The sequence below is a fragment of the Pelodiscus sinensis genome, chromosome 10 (assembly GCF_049634645.1).
Source record: "Pelodiscus sinensis isolate JC-2024 chromosome 10, ASM4963464v1, whole genome shotgun sequence".
Lineage (NCBI taxonomy): Eukaryota > Metazoa > Chordata > Testudines > Trionychidae > Pelodiscus > Pelodiscus sinensis.
In genome coordinates, this window is record NC_134720.1 from 48,921,924 (window position 1) to 48,944,607 (window position 22,684).

The 22,684-nt window shown below is 44.3% G+C and overlaps 1 protein-coding gene across 2 annotated transcripts in view; it reads right to left on the minus strand.

The window, feature by feature from the left end:
* The window catches only part of AP2M1 (adaptor related protein complex 2 subunit mu 1), a 42,043-nt gene that overhangs the window by 13,048 nt on the left and 6,311 nt on the right, over window positions 1–22,684 (minus strand). For both annotated transcript variants that reach the window (XM_075938119.1, XM_006138455.3), the window contains 3 exons: window positions 12,837–12,949; window positions 2,249–2,514; window positions 672–754 (listed from right to left, as the gene is read on the minus strand). In XM_075938119.1, coding sequence (XP_075794234.1) covers window positions 672–754; window positions 2,249–2,514; window positions 12,837–12,910 — 423 coding nt within the window. In that variant the 5' untranslated portion in view covers window positions 12,911–12,949. The remainder of the gene's footprint in view (window positions 1–671; window positions 755–2,248; window positions 2,515–12,836; window positions 12,950–22,684) is intronic.

Genomic DNA, 22,684 nt, shown 5'->3' on the forward strand with positions numbered 1-22,684 from the left:
AAACGCTGCCTAGTATCTGTACACTGCCTAACAGTTGAGACCTAACTTCGCCTGGGGCTTCCTAGGTGTGACCATAATACAAAGACTCAACTAGGCAGCATCTCAGTCGAGCACAAAGTTCTGTAGCTAAGAGTAAGGACAATGAACAGCCAGACTTATTAGGCTGAAGGTGAGTACCCAAGGGCTTGAGACACTGAGAAGTGGAGAGTAGACTAGGGGTGGAGATGGAGCCATCCTGCTCTAGCAGAGGGACATGAACACGTTATCTAACAGGGCGAAGTCCATGAGTTACCAAGATACACATTTATCCCCACCTGCCAGCCTCATTTAGTTTGATCTCATTGCACTGCCTATTGAGCATGTGCAAGTGAAGGAGCAATTTGAGTTGGGGCAGCTCAGACCCCACCCTTGTGGGAGGAAAAATAAGAGCCTGAGCAAATATATTGTAAGCGGAGAGAGACACTATTCAGGTCCTCCCCTCCATCTATGCAGCTTCCTTATTCCATGCTCAGGATCACGAGCAGCTTGGATCTCATGGTCAAACTGTAGTTTAGATGGATCCTCCCCCCCCCCCCCCCAAGAGATAGACCGTGACACTTCCTCAAACAGACTGATGCCAAGATGGTTGCTCTGTCCTATCCCTGCTCTATGTGCCGAATCCCCTTCCTTACCTGGCTCTTGATGCCTTGCTGAGTGATGAAGGTTTTCAGGGCCCCTGTCTCAGAGTTCTGAGGATAGCCAAAGTCCAGGATTTCTACAGAAGGATAAAGAATAAATCAGCTCAAAGAATCCACAAGACAGGAGAGTTGCAGGGTATAAGTCACTTCCAACACAGGCAGCCCCAGGGCTGAACACTGCTAGAGGGAGAAAGGACTGGCACATGGATGCCCATGCCCCTATACAGAGACTGAAGCCTCTGAAGCAGGGCACATGTGAGCAGCCCAAGTCTGGCACCAGACAGAGCCCTGCTGGATTAACTGCAGTGCCTGTCTGGGGAACTGAATTTAAGCCAGTCTGGGGGCAAAGGAAGGTTTGTCTAGCTGGAAGCAAGGAGCTCACTAGCTCTCACAGGGCTGTACTTCAGAGTCTAGATCCCAGCAAGCCAAGACAGACATCCAGGGGATACTGAAGAGGGTCTATCCACAGACATCCAGGGGACAGTGAAGAGGGTTTTCCAACAGCAGAATAATCTATCTTTGCAGCATTTTCTTTAGGTTTTGATTTTCTCATGAAGATGTAATAAAAATCAAAACCTAAAAAAATAACAGCAGAGTAGTGATACCGCAAGGCGAGCCAGCAGAGTAGAGAAACAGCTGTTAGCCACACAGAAAAAAAATGCACTCAACCCCTCCAGGAGAGAGCAGACCACCCACAAAGTCCAGCAGGGATGACAAACCTGTAATGTGAATATAACAGAACACTGCGCATGCAGGAACTGTTCCCATTCTGGGCTTTGGGCATCAAACACAGCCTGACATCCAAGAGAAATGGCAATAAAGTACAAATCTATAGTTTCTCCTCTTCCACCAAGAGGGACCTATAGAGGGTTTATTGAGCACAGTCACCTTTGGGCAGGTGACAATGCTAATATACTCATGCTGGTTTCAGTCTTTTGATTCAGAGTCTGGAGGAAGATGGCACTTGGTTTTAGGAAACAGCTGACACTGGCTATTGAGAGTCAAGGCATTAGATTTACATTAGTATTAGGCAAGATGAGGTCCCAGAATCAGCTCAAGTGCAGTTCTTTAGCTTCCATAGACCCAAGCAGATTCCTTTAAAATACACTGAGCATCTAAAGGAGGTACCTGGAATAGCCATATAAAAGACTGCAATAATACACCAACAGAAGTGCACTCTCTCCTCAGAGGACTGAGATGTTAGCTCCCCACACTTGCACTAACATCAAGTAAGGAACAGGGCAAGTAGCTCTTGATTAGATTCAATGATGGCTGCTGAAGCAGTGATTTGCTTTGTGCATGTTTATGCCATCTTCATCTCTTTACTCAAGCGAGGAACAGCTAAAAAGCTTAAGTCTGAGAATGAGGAAAGGACCATTGCCCTATACTTGAGAGCACTGGAAGACAATGCAGAGGAACTTCACCGCAGTGGTAGAAGCTGTATGGTCCAGCCCCACACAAACTACACCAAGATACTTAGAGCCAACACTGGTATGTGGCTAGGCTATGACCAACTGGCTCCTGAGTATCAACTGATGTCTCAACTAGGTGCCAGAAGGGAAACTCCTCACCATCCAGCAGCTCATAGATCAGCACAAAGTTGTTCTTGATGTTCTCCTCGCTGATCTTCCCAAAGTAAGCAGTCATCACGTCGCACATCTTGTAGAGGAATTCGAAGACCATAGCAGCATTGACATTCTGCTTGGTGACAGCAGCCAGCCAGATGTTGGAACGCTTGACATGGAAGAAACTGGTGCGGGCAATGTTGGTGACGGGCGAACGCACCTGCTGCCGTGCGTGAATGACATTGACACGGAAGGCATCCACTGCATTCCGCCTAGAGAATTATCACAAGAGGCAGAAAAAAACAAACACAAAAACAGAGACTTAACTCCATATGCACCCTGCAGATTTGGCTACACTGTTTGACCAGTTGCCTACTGAGCTACCTGCACCTGGCCCTCATCAGGAAGGGTGTTGGGACACTATAGTTACTGGGGTCTAACCTAGCTCAGGAACAGTTAGCCATGTTAAATCCTGTAGTATACTATGTGAAGTACAAGGAAAGGCCCTGCTGGAACTCCAAGAAGCTTTGGACTAAGATTCTATGCCAATTCCCATCTGGAGGCAGATGGAAGTTTCTCAACTTGCCTAACGAGGCTTCCTCTCAATTCACCTTGTTAGTGCTCCCCTCATCTGCTAGCACTGTCAGAGGCCAAAAGGCATAGCAGACTGTGACCAAATTAGAGTGAAATCCAATTCTAACCAAATGCAGCCTGTTACTTCCTGATCTCCCCCTCCCTCTGCACATGTTTTGCTTGCTTGATGATTAGGTTGACAGCAACCCCTTCTTGGAAGGGACTGTCAAATCACATGCCATTGTGAAAAAAAAACACAAATTTTACGAGTCACTTGCCTAATAGAGAAGCAGGCCAGGTCAAGAATGGGGTTGTTCCCAGATCTGCTTCATATGAGAACCCAGCAAGCATTAATGAGGAAGCGCAAACCAGGTGAATTAGAGCACTTTACATGTGTTTCCAGTCCACACACTTTCCCTTATCCTACTACACTTGAATTAGACAGCATTTGACTGATGGATTTTACGGTTCTAATGGTACAACATGCTAATGGAAATGCACTAGTGTAGTTGCACAGTGCAGTGCCAGCTTCCCCTGCGTAGCTCTGTCATTCCCCTTAACCCCAGCATGATGCACTACTATTCTGGTCCTTTGCCTTAATATCCTTACTGCATATCCTTACTGCACAGTTGACAGTTTGACTATTCAAGCGACGAGGAGTCCTGTGGCACCTTATAGACTAACTGAAGTGTAGGAGCATAAGCTTTCGTGGGCAAAGACCCACTTCGTCAGATGCATGTAGTGGAAATTTCCAGAGGCAGGAATAAATATGCAGGCCAGGATCAGGCTGGAGATGAGGAGGTGATCCAATCAAGGAGGATGAGGCCCACTTCTAGCAGCTGATCTGGAGGTGTGAATTCCAAGGGAACAGAAGCTGCTTTTGTAGTTAGCGAGCCATTCACAGTCTTTGTTTAATCCAGAGTTGATTGTGTCAAACTTGAAGATGAACTGTAGCTCAGCAGTTTCTCTTTGAAGTCTGGTCCTGAAGTTTTTTTTGCTGCAGGATGGCTACTTTTAGATCTGCAATTGTGTGTCCAGGAAGATTGAAGTGTTCCCCTACAGGTTTTTGTATGTTGCCATTCCTAATATCAGATTTGTGTCCATTGATTCTTTTACATAGGGACTGTCCTGTTTGGCCGATGTATATAGCAGTGGGGCATTGTTGGCACATGATGGCATATATTACGTTGGTGGATGTGCAGGAGAATGTACCAGTGACAGTATGGCTGATCTGGTTAGGTCCTGTTCCCTTGGAATTCACACCTCCAGATCAGCTGCTAGAAGTGGGCCTCATCCTCCTTGATTGGATCCACCTCATCATCTCCAGCCTGATCCTGGCCTGCATATTTATTCCTGCCTCTGGAAATTTCCACTACATGCATCTGACGAAGTGGGTCTTTGCCCACGAAAGCTTATGCTCCTACACTTCAGTCAGTCTATAAGGTGCCACAGGACTCCTCGTCGCTTTTGCAGATTCAGACTAACACGGCTACCCCTCTGATACTGACATAATTAAGATGAAGCTTAAGATCAGAAATCAAGGGAGTAAGTCAGGGAGGCTTTTTACATTTTGATGCAAGCCTGAGAACTGCAGTTTGTACACCAAGCAATGAGCTATAAGCCATATAACTGGCCTTCAATTCCTCTGCTGCTGCACTCTCTTCTATGTCAAAGGATCAGAAAACACACTTCAATAGACTGCTAGGTGTTAACCACCTCCCGCCATTCTGATGCTTTTCCATTCTAGTAGTCAAGATACTGGGCAGAATTTACATTAGCGAGCTGGGTAACAAATGCCCATCCTCACAAAGGACTAAGTTACAGACCACCATTTACATTCTATCCATGCTTGTTTTTTTTTTTTTTTTTTTGTTTTTTTTTTAAAAGAAAGAGCTGCCGGTACTCCAGGGAAAAAGGTGTTGAGCTCTGGAGGTGCCGGTACTGTGTACTGGGCAGTACTCACAAAAAAGCACCGCATTCTATGTTTTGAAGTATTACTGCCCAAGAACTTTGAAAAAATACTAGTTTAGTTTGTCTCAGTGGAGTAAGGCTTATAAAAATTTACTTCTCATACTAAGGAACTTAAATTCTTCAGTCATACTGAAGTGTTACTCAAAGCCTGCAATGTACTAAACCCAGGATTGAGCTAACCCTGCCATTCCTAGGTTCTAACCCACTAATACTAGCCACAAGAGTCATGGACTGGCCAAGACAGAGAGGAAGCCTCAACCGAATGAAATTTTAGCAATTCAATTCCCCACTTTGTAGGGCCAGTCATGGCCTGCCACGCATCTCTTACCTATTGCTACAGCAGCCAATGAGATGGGATGGACAGAAATGGCGCCAGCGAAGAAAGGAGGAGTGACAGCAACAAGAGAAAGGGTTAGAAACACACACAAGGCACAATGAATCCAAAGAGATAAGGAGAGACCAACAGCACCCCCTCCCCATTTCCAGTTACAAGTGATGGAGGCACTTCATGTACTCCTGAAGGCATTCTGCACCAAGTTGTAAATAAATAGAGGTTGCAGCATGGCAGAGGGGAACACAGGCCACTGGCTGCATGAAGGAGGAAGATCACCCTGCAGTCCCCCCTTGACCCATAGGACACAGACTCAGTGCTGAAGCTGGACCGATCCTGACAGCACAAGGCCTGTTCTAGTAACACCCTGGAGCTATGTCCCTCTGCCCCAGGTGAGAGACAAGTGGGCTCAACCAGGCAGGTTCAAGAGTTGAGGGGCTTAGGCTATGGGGATCCAGATGCAGGGTGAGGATTCTGTGTGGGACAGTCTGGGTACAGGCAGCTGAAGGGGGGAGGAAGAGATCTGGATGCAGAGAGGCTCACTGCAGGGAGTTCCAGATAAAGGCTTTGGGGGCTCAGAGGGGTCTAATGTGGGGAAGTGGAGATCTGGCTGTAGCCAGTGGGCGGTCAGGTGTGAAGGTTGGGATGTGGAGGCTCAAGGTAGTGCAGGGAGCAAGGCAGCAGAGGAGGCACCAGATGCAAAGACTGAGGTTCAATGGGGTGCAGTTTAGACAGATTGGGGGAGCAGCTCCCCATACAGCGAACCCTCCGACTGAAGTAGCAGTGGAGGATGCTGAGCTTGTTGGGGTGAAAATTCTGGAGGAGGGTCCAACATAGATGCTAAATATATCAGTTAATTGAATGGGGCTACTTGACCTATTCAATTCTGTTAGTTGACTACTCTATAGTACCAGGGACAGCAGCCAGCGTGCTCCAGCCCATTTCAGAGAAGCCCTCTCCCACTCCTTGCTGCTGCCTCTGTATCAGAGGCAGCTGTGTGTGGTGCCAGGCAGGAGCTGATTTGATAGAGGCAGCAGCGCAGGGTGGCAGCAGCCCCTGTCTGGGATAGGGGGGCACAGTCTGTCTTCCCGCTCCTGGTGCAAGCCAGAACTGAGCCAGGCCCCCTGCCAGCCTAGCTCCTAATACACTTTAAATGCACAGTTGCAGCAGTGGTAGGTCCCAGACCCACTGCAAGCCAGGACTGAGCCAGGCTGCTGGCCAGCCTGCTAAAAAAAGTTTCCTTTGGGGGGGGGGGTGGAATGCGTGTAGTCTATAGCATTAACCTATAAGCTTTTGCTTGTCAGTTAACCGACTACACCAGTGTTTCCCAAACAGTGTTCTGTAAAACCCCAGGGTTCCACAACGTGAAAAAAAGGGTTCCAAAGAAAAATTCCATTACAACAACATTGATAAAATTGTGATTTTTGTTTTTAAACATGTGCAATTAAACTACATTTTGATCTCATGACCTTGTTTAGCCTTTATCCCCACCACCAATTTGTGGACTACTTTTTCAGCTCCATATATTAGACTGTTTAGGGGCTAAGGGTTCTATGGCCACAAAATTGAAAACACCGGACTACACTATTATATCTCTAGTCCAACAGCCCCAGCCACTCCTTGCAGAGGAATAGAAAGTCTTTTCCTCTCCCATCTATAACCCAGACAGGACTAGCAGATGATCCTGGTCAGAGTAGGAGCCACTGGCTGGGGTGCCCCCATTCCCCACAGTGATTTACCTCTGCCAACTGCTCTGGGTGCTTAAGATGTTGTACTACTAAGGAGTGATGCATGATTCCTTCTTGCAGCTTTCCTGACAGTCGTTTTTTGCAAGGAAGCAAAGAAATCTGCAGTAAATAATATGTGCACATAAAATGGTGCAGATTTCCCCCAGGAGTATTCAGAGATACAAAAGCTATGACAGTAGTGAAGCCACTGCCGACAAACTTAACATGCAGTGGGGTCACCCAGTAGTTGTCTGTGCCAACAGATGTGCGGTTTAGTTGCAGTTCTAACTATGTGAGTGTCAGAGTCATACCCAAGCTGCTATCACTATTAAACTTTATATAAGAATGCAAATTGGGTATCACAAACATGTTAGACACCAAGAACTCAGAAGCGCCAAAGTGTCAGGATGCATCTAATGGAGTAGCTTGCTTAGAGGTTAGATTTGCCCTACCATGAGGAGTGATATTATTGATGTGACTGAGGCAACATTCCCTCCTGAAAGTCTGTTTGGGCCGAATGGGCTGAACCAGAATTAGAGCGTTAAGGAGAAGAGAGATGGCACCTCAAGAACATTCAGATGCTGCACTTTGCTATTAGCTTGGCACAACTAAGAACGAGTGTGATCACCACAAAGCACAAGAGCAAGTATGGTTTGAACCAACTGCTCAAGAATTAGAGGCTGCATGCAATTTGCCATTTCACAGATACCTGGCACGAATATGGTACAACCTCGAGACCTGCACGTTTAGATGCCGGTATTACTTCAGAAGTTAACCATACAAACAGTGCACTTGAAAGTTAGTGAATCTTTCCATGGTATCCTAAATTGAACACACTGTACTTGTATTTTGATATGAAGTTTAAGAAAGGAAACCATTTACGCATGCATCTAGTTACATTGCATGGACAGATGCACGACATGCATTTGTTTCAAGCCATTCTTTTAGAGTGATGTTGCAAGCAAATAAATCTAAGGTTTGATCGTTAACTAGAGAAGTGCCAGGAAATTCAAAGCAACGGTTACTTAACTGCCATTGGACAGCTAGTTCCCATATGCAGTTTAAGATTCTACATGTGCACAAGGGGAAGGGTTCTAGCTACTTTGCAATGACTTTGAGCTTCTCCCTTCAATGAGCTGGTTTCAAGTTTCCACTGAATTTGGCAGAAGCAAAGGGCCAAACAAGAGCCCAATTTCCCAGAGTCCACAAACAGCAGCCCAAGTCTCACTCCCTCCCCCCTAGTATCAACCCTCTCCCACCAAAGAAGGGCATCCTGTCGGCAGGTCTCAACTCTTGAACCGAAAGACCCTCATTAGTAGTTAGACGTCTCCTAATGACAAGCATGCAGGGAACAAGGGAACCAGCAGTGATCGTTTGTGGAATGCATACCTCTCAGCACACAAGGGCTTGAGGCATTCATGCTGATTTTTGCATTTATATTACTGTTTGGCTAAGATTGTTTGGAAACAAGAACTCACAGGCTCCAGGAGAGTCAAAATATAGCGATTTAGGATACCAAGTTGATCCAGCGATGCTTTAGCAACAAGATTGGAACATTTCTTACCCAGACTCAGCTTAGAACAGTATTTATTTCCTTTGGAATACTTAACTGGATAGAATTCCATGCTCTTTTGACGCTGCCCTTTAACACACTGCTAGAGATAGGGCAGCAAAGCTTGAAGCAGACATGGCTTTGCATATGAACGAGGAGAGCTTGCCAGTGAGGCTAACTACACAGCACAGCAGAGCAGAAGTGACACTAGTTGAATTGCTCACTTGCAACAGACTGCACAGGACATTTGCTACCAAACCTGTGACAACCATTTTAAAAGTTAGCATATGTGGGCTAGTAGTCAACTCCATACCAGGTCCCAGATACAGACAGAAGAAATCCCCAGTTATTTGGGCACTTTAAAAGCTAGGTGACGTTCCTACTGGAAGAGGAGTTGATCCTTAACAGTTTTGAAGTCACAAGACAGCGACACTGCAGCTCTGCAAAACTGCTTCAAATTCTGAGAAATCCTGCACTCAGGCAGCTCCTGTCACCAAAGCTAATCTTGTCCACTCAGACACGTTAGCCGCTTGAACATATATACAGGCCCAGGCAAGGCCATCCCATTTTAGAGTCTCGTTACTAAGGAGTAGTAGTAATTTTATAGTTCCTTCTAAACAAGGAATTTAAGCCTGGGCTCCAGTTTCCTTATTTATAAGAGGGAAGTTACTGAAACAGTCCAGACACAGTATTGTGATCTCCACAGCTATGGAGAGGTCTGAGTTCCCCTTGAGTAAAATGAGGTTAAACAGGTTCAGGCTGGCTAGTCAGTTTGCTTAGCAAGGTACTAAATTAATGGATTAGGTCAGTATTTCTTAACTACGGGGGTCATGATGAATGTGTCATAGGGTCCTGCAGTGAGCCACAGAGTGGATCCACTATGTGCTTACCCAGCAGTGGCAGCTTTGGTCCCACAGGACTAGCTGGCTCCACTAGCTGCAACCTGATACACAGGATGCTGTTCATGTTTGGCCCAGCTGCCCCTCCATCATGACAACTGAGGGGCAAATGTGATTAAGTGGTGCTACAACCCAAGTGCACGATCACAGCGCCACTCACAAGTCTGGTCTAAGCTTCAGAACTGCCACCTTCTGTTGTTCGGACAGCAGCTTTTTCTAGTCACAAGATAAACTCTCCATACAAGAAACACATGCCTCTCTGCATGTTAGGCTCTGAGACCCAGCTATCACCTTTTGCACATCAGTGTTTCAATAGATGCTCTTCAGCTAAAGCAGGGATGGGGGACCCTTTTTGGGTTAGGGGCCACTGAGGGAAACAGTCAGTTGGGGGCCATGCATAAGAACCAAAGAAAAAACCCCAAAATCCCCAACTGAGGAGAAAAAAACACTCCCCACATTCCCCTTGTACACCAGAGCCTAGCAGGGCCCAGGCTAGTAGATTGTGTGTTCCAGACCTGCAGAGAGATGGCAGGAGGGCTGAAGTGTCAATGTGGGCTCTCCCCCCACCCCCAGCAGTGAAGAAGAGAGAATGAGAAGAGCCCTGAGCCTTGGGGGCTGTATCCAGCCCCTTGGCCTTTGGTTCCCCACGCCTGAGCTAAAGCATCCTTAAGTAGTGGGTGCAGAATATATATCCTTAACTGAATTCTTGAAACTCCTGCAAATATCAAGATATGAAGGAGAGAACTGCATACCCCTTCCCCCACTACAGTCTGCATTAGTGTAGGTGAGTCGTACCCAGCAGATCACTCAAAACTTTCTAAGGGCTGCTTATTTTTGTACGTTAGAAAATTCTGAAACTCATGCAGACACATTGTCCTCTGTGCCATCACATGAGCAAAAAAGGGAAGGATATTACAAAGCTCTCCCAGATAGCACTTGAGCATTAAAAAGTTAGCCTGCAAAGGAAAAATTGGGCTCTACCTTTTTCCTCCTTTGTTTCAGGCTCTCATTATGTGTAAGTCTCCTTTTTAAAAAAGGATAAATTCATGTTTTGCCTAACTTGACAGAGGCAACCGCAGAATTAGTTAAGTTAGAACACACAAGATTAGAAGATAAGCAATTGAAAGTAAGGGACTGTTTAGAATCTGTTCCCAACTTAATGGCAGATTCCAATATATAATGCAGATACTCTGAGGTTAAACAAAACAAAAACCAATAGAACTTACAACATAGGTAGAGAATGAGCACAAACCCAGCTTAATTGTAAGTTCACACGTACCTTGGAAGTCTTAAAACTGGGTACCAATAAGAAAGCTCTGGTCAAGGCGGTAAGGAGAACAGAAGGCTGACACTTGAAGAGCTTACCTCCTGAGCAGCACCACCCGTGTTATTAGCTTTTACACTAGATGCCCTTTAAGTGACCCATGAACCAGCTTTCTCTGCATAATATCCTATTTGTAGCTTTTTCAGCCATTCAGGGAAAGAAGGGGACATACATCATGGTGTGGAATTTTCTGCACTGTCAAGTGAGGCTTGCAAAATACTTCATACTGAGAAACTGCAGGTTTCTAATTTGCTCCCAGACTACAAAGATTCTCCATTTCAAGATTTTCCAAAACCTCGTTGTCCTTTAGAGTATTCATCCTTACAGTAGTCATCCCATCCTTAATACAAGATAGAAAGCAACTGACCAGTGATGCATTTTAAACTTGTCAGCTAACTAAGCTTCAGTGTATTGTGTTAAGTTGCTACTCCCGCCCTCTCATGAGTGGAGCAGTCACCACTCTCATCCCTGGATTGGAACAAAGCAAAACTTCATGAGGCAAGCTTAAGTCCCACTACCCAAATTGTCTCATTCTGGAGCTTTCTTTGGTCTGCAGCAGCTTAAATAAAGTGAATCTGTTTAAGACTAGTAATGGGGTCCCACACAACTTTATTTCCACATCAATGTGGACTTTGCTTATTGCAGAGCGAACCTCCCTTCTCTCAAGCTAGAGGTCCTACACAACTATGGCTACATCTAGACTACACTGTTAAATCAGAACCAAATTTCAGAAAAAAGTGCTCTTTCGAAACATCCCTTATTCCTCATAGAACGAGATTTACAGGGATGGTGAAAGCATCTGTTCTTCTAAAGTTTTTTTTTTTTTTTTTTTAAAAGAAGAGAAAGGGATGTGTTCCTTGGATACAGCATTGCTTTTCCAGGATACTTCTGGTATTCTGAAAAAGCAATGCAGTCTAGAAGTAGCCTATTTAAGTGTAAACCTGGGCTCTTTGGCACCAGAGATTCTGTAGCCCAGGTTTAACTAAAAAAACCACAACCTTGTAGTCCTATGACCTTCAGGAGATTTGAAAAGTTATAACTGATTGGATTATGCAATTCCAATCTGTTGATGCTGAACATTAGCTAGAATTCACTAGAGGCAAGAATTTCATTTTATAAAAAGAGGGGCTTTGTGCAATCGTTTTTAGGATAAACATGCACTTGAGAGTTCAATTGCTATTTTAATTGGGATGCTTCTATCTGGTTTCCATATTAGGAGACACTAGCAAACATTTCTTGTTAAGCACTGCTAGATCTTTGGATCCTTGACTGATAAATCTGGAGGCCAGAAACAGAGCATCAGGGCAGCAGCAACCTGACAGATATGCCAGGTAAAGCGAGTGTCAAATCTATTGTAGGTGAAATTCAAATGGTGTTATTTTTGCAGTAGCCAGTGGATATGATGGGCTGACTCAAGCGTTTGGACTGTACTGTATGCTGGGCCCTGTAGACAAGAGGTTCTCAACCTTTCCTGACTTCTGGACCCCTTTCATGGGTCAGATTTTAAGTAAGGCAAAGCCTGGGGTACACAAAAACTATTTTGTATGTGTCTGATTTTGAAAGCAAAAGCATCACAGCAGTTACTGAAAATTGCTTACTTCCTCACTTTGGCTGTATGAAACCTGTACTGACTTCTAGACCTTTTATGTAGCTGGTTGCAAAACTAAGCAAATATCTAAAGGAGATTTACTTCCTGGAAGGCCTTTATATGCCTCCAGTGTATACGCATACCTGGTGTGTGTGTGTCTACACACACACACACACACCAGGAATCTGAATGTTACATGGGCAAAGTTTGCCCGACAGTTTTGCAGGCAGTGTGACCATATCCAAGAATGGAAACATACCCCCTACTATTCCCCATGATTGCGGGAAAGACTAGCACCTGCACCCTAAGCCTGGTATGTGGTACACATTCAAATGCAGTTAAAGCAGAAGCAGTAAATGGCAAGCCTACCAGCTTCACTGCAAGTAGTAAGTTTGTAGGAGAAGCACAGCCTTATTAGCAGGGCATCTTTTACCATCACCTGAGGGACACCAGTATTCTGGAACAGAGCTAGAGTATGTCAAAAAGATAAAGAAGTATGCTACCTCTAAATGTAGTTAAGGGTTTCACATGCATGCACAGCTGAGGCAGAGGAGACAGCTCTGGAATATTTTCTGCACAGTGAGTGGGATTAGGGTGCAGAAGCTTTATGCTGGAGCCAAGGTACTTACCCAATGTCATCACGGTAGACTCGAGAGATTAGAACCTCTCCTTTGTGATTATAGATGAACAAGCCTCCGATCATGATGGAACCTTAGTCTTCTCTTTCCATATTGCATAAGACCTGAGAAGACAGACAGAGGGAGTATTAGGCTCTATACAGCATAGCTGATATCACTGCACAGCATAATCCCTATTATTCAGAGAAGTAAATACTGATCTGTCACCCTGAAACACAAACTTTGTAGTTTAGTAACTCTGGACTAGGGATGTGACTGGTTAACTGGTAAGCCTCACCCTTTACTAACACCTCACTGGTTAACTCCTAGGGGCCACTCCAGCCAACATTTAATTCATAAACATATTTACCCAGTTAAACTGGTTAATTAAGCCACTTCAGCACATGATTGCTTGCAGCTATAGAGAAGAGCTGGGCTCAGTATTATAACATCTAGTATTCCTAGAGAAATGAAGTACATCATCATATTGGTATCAAAGCATTTTTTATTTGAGTTGGTCCAATCTGAATCCAATCTCTATGTGGACTCTGCCTAAAATAATGGAAAGGTCTCTCCAAATTGACTCAATAGTTTACTGCAGAAAAGTCCACTGTCAGAGTATAGGTAATGCATTAATCTGTGCTGTTTTACAAGGAATGGTCCATCTTCCTATCCTGCACTTTGAGTACCTGTTGACTACACTGAATAGGTATACAAAATTCACTGTCCTGTATCTATGGCTTTCATTACACTACTAAACCTCAACCCAATTCACAAGTCCAAAGTGTCCCAACACAAAATTCAATGTTAGTAAAGCTTCATAAACTAAGAACATAAGAACTGGGTTAAACCAATGGTCCATCCATTCCAGTATCTTGTCTTGCAACAGTGGTCAATGGTCAATGCCAGGTACTTCAAGGGGAAAGAACAGCAGGGCAATTATTGAACGATCCATCCCCCATCATCCAGTTTCAACATCCTGCAGGAAGAGGCTCAGGGACAATCTGAGCACAAGGTTGCATGCTGACCATTTTGGCAAAAAGCCATTGATGAACCTATTCTCCATGAACTTGTCTAGTTCTTTCTTGAACCTTGTTATAGTTTTGGCTGTCACAATATCCCCAGCAATGAGTTCCACAGGTTGTCTGCATTGTGTAAAGTACTTTTAATTTTAACCCTCCTGTCAATTTCATTAGGTCTTGTGTTTCATGAAAGTGTAAATAATGTATTTGCTTTCTCCATACCATTCATGATTTGAAACCATTGTCTCCCATTAGTTGTCTTTTCCAAGTTGACCAGTCCTTTTTAATCTGTCATATGGAAGCTATTCTATGTCCCTTTCCCTAATAAAGTTGCCTCTCTGTACCTTTTCCAATATACTATATTTTTTAGTTTGTCCAAGAACTCCTGCTAAACACTAAGAGCTAGGACCACCAGCTTTGGTATGCAGCTTCCTCTTACAACTTAAAGAAAGGTAAGGATTTGGTTGTGCCAGGACAATGGAATATACCTGGAATGTATGGTCTCTCCTAAAAATGGAAAAGGAGGGGTCTGCTAGCAGGAACAGTTATACTGTAGAATGTCCACAGAAGCAGCAAGATGCCAGAGATGGGGACCAGGACAGCTATACCTCCACTGGGGTGGGATGGAGAAAGGGACAGCTATTTACTATGGATTTTAGATCATTTGTTTGTATCTACCCTCCCCAAGTTGGGCCCGCTGTAGTAGCCATGGACAGGTGCTTCTCACCTGGCCTCAACTTGCTGCACTGAGAGAGGGCTAAGGTTTCCTCTCTGGACTAGGGATTTAATAGTTATAGTTGATTAACCAATAAGCTTTTAGTAACCAGTTAATGCTTAGATGACACACATTACCCCACCAGTAATTTTTTTTAGCAGGCTAGCCAGCAGCCCAGCTCAGTTCTGGCTTGCACCAGGTCCAGGACCTACCTCTGCTGTGACCAACCCCCCCTCCCCACCCCCAACAGAGGCCTGTATCAGAGGCAACCGTGCAGGCCAAAAGGCAGCCAGTTCATAAGGGAAGCTAGTTTGTAAACTGGCTCCCCTCACGGGCCAGCTCTGGCCTGGCACCCCACGCTGCTGCCTCTAATAGGGGCAGCAGCACAGAATGGCAGGGGGTTCCTTGGCATTGGGCCAGAGTGCACTTGCTGCTGGCCTTGTCCCCAGGAACTACAGAATAGTCACGTAACCAATAAGAATTCATTAGCCAATATTTAACATCCCTACCCTGGGCAGCCTGCATACAGCCCCCTTCCCAGAGCAAAGTTTTGTTTTTCTTCATTTAAATCATATTTGTGTTAAGGACCTGAGCACCACCACGATCAATCTTCTAGTTCTAAAATATTTGAGTTAGGGCAACCAAGACTGAATGCAGTATTTGAGGCATGGATGTACTGCAGACATAGTACCATCAACCTCTTTCCTAGGGGTTCTTAGCACTGACAGCTGCTGCAAACCATGCAGATGTTCCACATAATTGTGTATGGATCAGTTTCCCCTGCAGTGTGCATTACTTTGCATTTATCAACACTCAATTTAGTTTGCCATTTTGTTGCCTAGTCACTGACTTCTGAAGGTACATCTAGATTATAGAGCTTTTCCGGGATATCCCGGAAAAGCTCTAGCACATCCAAGGAACGCATCTACTTTTCTGGAAACAATTCCGGAAAAGCAGATGCATTTTTTTAGCAACCTTGGTAAACCTTGTTCTCCGAGGAAGGGATATTCCAAAAGAGGGTTCCCCCCTCCCCCAACATTTGGCCCCAAGTAGACAGGCCCAATGTCAGAAAAGCCTTTCAGAAGAACAGTGGAGAAAGATACGCAAATTGCAAACCGCAATTTGTCCATCTTTTTCCGACTTTTCTTTGTAGTGTAGAGACAGCCTGATTCTTCTGTAATACTTAAACTCTGCTTTGGACTTCCTTATCTAGAGTGACTTGGGATATTTAGCAGAATTTGCCACCTCACCATTTACCTCTTTCCAGATCTAGACATGTTGAATAGCACTGGTTCTACTACAGAATCCCAGGGGACCTAGCTATTTGCCTCTTCATAGGCAAGAGTAACCATTTATTCTTATCCTGTTTCCTTTCTTAACCAGCTACTGATCATGAAAGGACTTTTCCTCTCATTCCATGACTGCTTCAAGTCATGGCACTATGGATACTACTGAATCACCTCTGGACAAACATTAGGTCTACCCAGATACTATACCTATAAAAAATTAAGTTGTAGGAATGCAACTTTACTGTCAAAAATCTCGTATACAAAACAGATTAGGTACGTTAATGTGTGTAATTAAATAACCACGTAGCTGCTGAAAGTTGCAGCAGTTACATATGGGGTAGCAGTTAGCTCTCTGGGAGTGATGCATGCAGGAAGCCAGTTTTTAAGCTGGCTTCTCCCCCGTATACGAGGAACCCACATGTAACCATGAACATGAACCAATGATCCAAGCTCATCAATCGTGTGCACTGTTACACTTTCACATCCCTTAGCGTGCAGTCTATATGTACCCTTCTTTTGAAAGAGAGCATCCACACCTCAAAACAAAATTGAAAAAGGCTGCTTTTCCGAAAGAGCATGTCCAGATTACATGGATGCTCTCTCAAAAGAAAGCCCTGATGACCATTCTGTGAATAGCAATCAGGGCACCTAAACTTTTTTCGACTGCCTCTTCTTCTAAAAAACGTCCCTGTTCTGCATTCACACATACCTTTTTTTTTTTTTAAAGAAAGAGCTCTTTCGAAAAAGGCATTCTTCCTCATAATTTGAGGTTTGCCAATGTAAAAAAACCAAGTTTTCAATTTAATTTTGAAAGAATGCGATTGCAGTGTCAATGCAGATAAAGTTTTCAAAAAGGGCAATTTTCAAAAAAAAATAGTCCAGACATAAACAATGCTAGCAAACTTATTCCAGTGTATTTTGCTCAGAAACAGGCATAAGGCTATCACATTGGCAAAAGCACTTTCATGGCTATAAACTGCATCTGTGAAGAAATTTGTTAGGCTAAGCCTAAGACTACCACTAGAAACTCAGCAGATGATTTATAATCAATTACATTTATGTCCAACAGAAAGAGCTATTCTACAGCATCTCATTTGGAACTAAATGTTTCTCCCTTACCACAGGCCAGAAACAATGCAATGTTAAGTTCCCAGACAGATTTGATGACATCAGGAAAACTAAGTGTGAAGAACTGTACTTCAGTATTTATAGTACCTACAAAGCCAGATCCACATACTGCAGAATTCTACTCCTTAACCTATGTGTCATTAGGTTAAGCCATGACCTGCAGCCAGACATCTTTTCTTCAAGGCAATCTTTGATAAGGAAGTCAAAAGTACAACAGGGCATAAAAAGAAGTTCAGAAGATTGAGTTAGGTAACTTGGGCAAACTACACTTTACTTTGCACTTACTGGTGACACTTCAAGTTTCTAAACTATTTGTTCTTTGGGAAAACTGAGCAAGGATTCCCCTTCTACAAAATAGCTAAGATCAGCTATTTGGCAGTGAATCCTCATGTGCAATTATTAGCCTCACATATATAGAGGTTACCAGTCTGAACACAGCAAACTTATCTATGAACAGATAGCTGATTTAATGCATACCCAGTTTCTGCAATGCAATTGTTTGCCCTCTTCATTCCATTTGCTCCTTCCAGTCATATCTATCTTAACAGCTGCTTTTGTGGCTTCACCCAGAGAGTAGTACTGCGAAGATACTGCCCTGTCTGCAGTCAAGTAAAGGGCCATGAACTATGTGCTTACTGACAGTCTTGTATATCAGGGGTGGGCAATAATTTTACTGCAAGATTTTGGAAAGTGATCAAGGGTCACACTTTTATGGAGTGGGTGTGGGGTCTGGGACAGAGGTTGGGTGCAGGAGAGGGTGTGGGGTTTGAGAGGGAGTTTAGGGGAAGGAGGAGGTTGTGACCTGGGGCAGGGGAATGGAGTGTGTGGTCTGGGAGTTGTGACCTGGAGGAGAGGGATTAAGTGGTCACTAGGCATGTGAATATGTACCTGGTAAACTTATGAGCCTGGGTTCATTGGTTAACCGTTACAGAAGCAGCGGGACAGGAGGCTACATGTATCAGAGGTAACAGTGGGGGGGGGGGGGGGGGGAGAGGAGGAGAGAAGAGGAACAGGTGGGAGCCGGTGCTGCTCCTATTGTTTGGAAACTGGCCAATGAGAGCTAAGAGATTTTGCTAAGGGGCAGGGGCAACATACAATAAACCTTTCCTCTCCCCCATGGTGCCCAGCGCAGAGAGCCACAGAGAGCAGCTAGCCACTTAAAGCTGTGTGGAGCTGTTCTGAAGCAGCTGGCTGCTGTGCCAGAAGATTTCTTGTCCCTGTTGTAAGTGAATGCCAATAGCCACATGCTATTCTTCCCATCCAATCCAGATGGGTAAAAGGGACAAATGGAAGTCGATAACGAACTATATGCTATTAGAATGTTCCCTGCAACACACCAAGAGAAGCTGAACTATTCTGTACTCAGCTTACCTCAAGGAGATTAAATCTGTTCCCAGAGATAAGAGTACAACTGGAAGTAGGACAAGACTTCAATGGAGAGAGATTAGAAGTCAAGTCATAAAAGAACAAACTTAAGATAGCAAATGGTACAGTGTCATTTACACTGAAAGCAATATTCAAATTTAAAAAACCAAACATTTAGGAGTAAACATTTACCCAATGAAGTTTGTGCCTGAGAAGCTTACTGCTATGTGATCTCCTGGAGAAGAGTGGGGCTGGTTTCCAGAAGGACTATTCCATTACTATTTGGAATAAAATGTAACATCATGCCTAAGGGCATTAGCGATTAAGAAAATTTCCCTGTGGATATGCTATTCTTACATACTTTCTACTCTGGGATTACTTCCATCCCCTTAAGCACCACATGACAAAGGTTATTGGACTTAGTGTGTTAACTCCCATACCAGATCAGATTATCTTATAAAGCCATATGTTTAAAAACTAGCAGGGTTGATTGTGTGCAGTAATAACACGTACTACATTACATATTCAATGTATGTACAAACAAGCTTCAAGCCCCATGCAAGGAAGTGGTATGATCCCAAAACAGGACGAGTGACTAAAGGCCACATTAAGCTAGTAAGTATCAGAGCGGCAGCTGTACAGTCCCTAGGTAAAAGAATCAAATGGACACAAATCAGATATTAGGAATGGCAACATACAAAAGCCTGTAGGGGAACACTTCAATCTCCCTGGACACACAATTGCAGATCTAAAGGTAGCCATCCTGCAGCAATAAAACTTCAGGACCAGACTTCAAAGAGAAACTGCTGAGCTACAGTTTATCTTCAAGTTTGACACAATCAACTCTGGATTAAATAAAGACTGTGAATGGCTAGCTAACTACAAAAGCAGCTTCTCTCTTGGAATTCACACCTCCAGATCAGCTACTAGAAGTGGGCCTCATCATCCCTGATTGGATCCACCTTGTCATCTCCAGCCTGATTCTGACCTGCATATTTATACCTGCCTCTGGAAATTTCCACTACATGCATATGATGAAGTGGGTCTTTGCCCACAAAAGCTTATGCTCCAACACTTCAGTTAATCTATAAGGTGCCACAGGACTCCTCACCGATTAAGCTAGTAAGTGTGTCCTGGCTTTTCCATTACTATCCTGAGTTCACCAGCTCATACTCTCTAACTTGGCTTTTAACAGAATAGATATTCTACCCACCACTGTCTCAATGAGCAGCTACAATACCACCTGCAGGCTAAATGCAGCCAATTTTGGAATAGCACCCTTGGAAGCAACAGTATTCATAGTAGGGATGTTACATGTTTATCTAAATAAACACATTTACCTGCTAAAATATCAGTTTCATGTTACATCCACTATGCAGGGGAATCACTTGTAACTGTGCACATTACATAATGAGCCCAGGCTCATCACTTAACCATGTACTTGTTCACATCCTGAATTCATAGCTCTCTCCCTCCATGTCTTTGAGCAGGTAGCTATTGCCTTGCTGCTAGGATGTAGAGCAAGGGAGGGCGATATTTTTGATGGGGGGCCCCCCCAACACCTGCAACTTAAGGGAGCATTACCACTTTACAGAAGAGGAACTCAGACTATACTGCTTGCTCAAGGTCATTAAGTCTGTGGCATGGCATGGAAATGAACCCAGATCTCCTGAGCTAAAGTCCAGGGCCTGAACTATGGCACAATCCTGTGCAGATGCATCCCCTGGTTCTAGGCAGAAGAGGTAAAAAATTTCTTCAGTTATGGAAAAATGCACAAGGTACAAGAACAGTCTTCCCCCTTGCAGATTCTTTAAGTGGGATGTAAAGCACAAACAGCATGTAATGGTTAAAAAATGCAAGGGACACAGTTCAGTTAACTGAAACGCTGATCATTTGGTGACTCATAGCTGTTGGAATTAGGAGGCCTCCAATGAAAAAATATCCAACTGGAACTGGAGAAAGCTGCTATGCATAAAGCAGAATGACTCTGAGCAATCCTGTTACTGGGAAACAATCAGCCTTGAATGACTAACAGTTCTGTTATTCTCCTTGCACTTCCAGGCTTCAAGGTAGCTTGGCCTAAGCAGGACTGCCTCAGTTTTGGCTTGCCTATTGCATGCTATTAAACTGTAATAAGGTATGAAAAATCTCGACAGAGCATAAAGCCTAATTGGCCTTTTGCTCCATCAGAAGCACACTAGGGAGGATCTTTCACCTGAAGATGAAAAAGACTGACATGCTAGCAGTTACCATTGTTGTGCGCGACAAGCCTGAACCTTTTCTGTCAAGGTTACAATCCTTCCTCACTCCCCAGTACAGATGTATTTATTTTAGTCTCCAACAGGTATTGTGACAATAGGCTTCATCTGAAGGCACACTTAAGCCTGGACTACATTTATGTAGATTGAGTTTTTTCACATCCTTGAGTGAAGTAGCTAGGTCACACACTTGAGCCCCATAGTTAAGTTGACCTTCCCCCTAATGCCAATACAAATACAGCTAGAACGATGGAAGAATTCCTCCACCAACTTACCCACTGATACCCAGGGAGATGGATTACCTACAGCAACAAAGCAGTTTTTGCAGATGTACAAAACAGCTCCACTATACAATGCATACAGATGTAGAAAACAGCTCCACTACATAAGTAAGGCTATGTCTGTAGCATTCATAGAGGGTCAGTCATGTCAGTTTCTGAACATTCAGTGCTCAATTGATAGGAACAAGACCAGTCTCAAACCTTGACATCCCATATAGTTAACAGCAAGTAATTTGGCAGCAATACTCTAAATACTCTAATCCCTCTAATTCACAGCCACACCCATCAGTGAACAGAGCTGAGTGCACCAGACAAGTGCTGAAGTTCAAATGCAGGGAACACAATGAAATGTTTTTAGTCCTTCATATTATTTACTGTAGATTGTTAAGGCCAGAAAGAAAGTTAGATCTAGTCTAACATAAAAAGTGACCTTTCTGGTTACCCGTGTATTAAGCCTAATAGTTTAAAGCAACTTCCAGTATGGCACTCTAGTCAACCTAGATTTGAATGAAGTCATGAGGGGTAAATCCACCATTTCTGTTGGTGAGTTAACAACTGTTATACCATGTTTACTGAAATTTTCCTAGTGGTCATTGACAGTTCCAGGGGGCAGGGTTGGGGTGTACTTTAGCCACTCTCCACATTCTGGGAGGGCACAAGGCCCCACTGAGCAACCTTAACCCTGCATTAGAGAGTTTTGGGGCATTTAAGGTCCATGTTTTTTAAAAGTTCTCTATACTCCCATCGCCCTCCACTGCTTCAGGCTCCATTTTAGCCATTACCCCACTGCCAGACAGTACTGGTGTGTTTTAGCCCCTTCACAGCCTCATCACCTGTTTACTTGCCCAGTACTGCCTGGTTCTCCCTCAGAACCAGGCTGTGGGGGGAGGGATAGCTCAGTGGTTTGAGCACTGGCCTGTTAAACCCAGGGTTGTGAGTTTAATCCTTGAGGAGGCCATTTAGGATCTGGGGCAAATCTGTCCAGGATGGTACTTGGTCCTGCTGCGAAGGCAGGGGACTGGACTTGACCTTTCAAGGTCCCTTCCAGTTCTAGGAGATAGGTATATCACCATTTTTTAAATCCTCCCCCACTGTGAAGCTTGAGTGGATATGGACATGAAGCAGAAGCAAGAACTGTAAAGGGACAAGCACAGTCAGTGGGAAGAGATGAAAACCCTCCACTACATCTCTCACTCCTTTAAGCCCACAAGAGCAACATTTCCACTCACTGCTCAGACTCCTCTTATTGTTCCCCACTCTGCAGACTCCCCTAGCATTACTCCAACAGTCCCATCACCACACCTGTAATGCTGACTGCCTCCCTTGCTTTGTGCACCCTCACATACATGCACATGTCACTCCCCTCCAAGTTTACCAGGAGTATGATCATAGGGAAGTGGTGAGGCCACAATGAGCACATGTGCCTGTCTCAGGTAAGAGAAGGTTTACACTGTGGAGCATGCCTCTCAGCCTGGGTAGACAGATACACACTAGTTCTGCTGGAGCTGGAACGCAAAGAGACACAAGTGTGGATGTTGCAACACAGACTAGCCACCCAAATACAAGTACTTCACTCTGGGTCTGTACTCAGGTAGCCAGCCAGCTCCAAGGCTCCCATGGTCATTTTTAACACATTAGCTTGAGTAGAACTAGCATGTCTTGCCACAGGTTGAGAAGCACAAGCCTGGAAGGTAAGTCTATGCTGCAGGTGGGAGTGCCTACATTACAGGACCTGGAGCAAAGCTGCAGCTACGTCACTGAAAACCTGTAGTGCTGATACAGCCTATAGTCCCAGAAGGGGC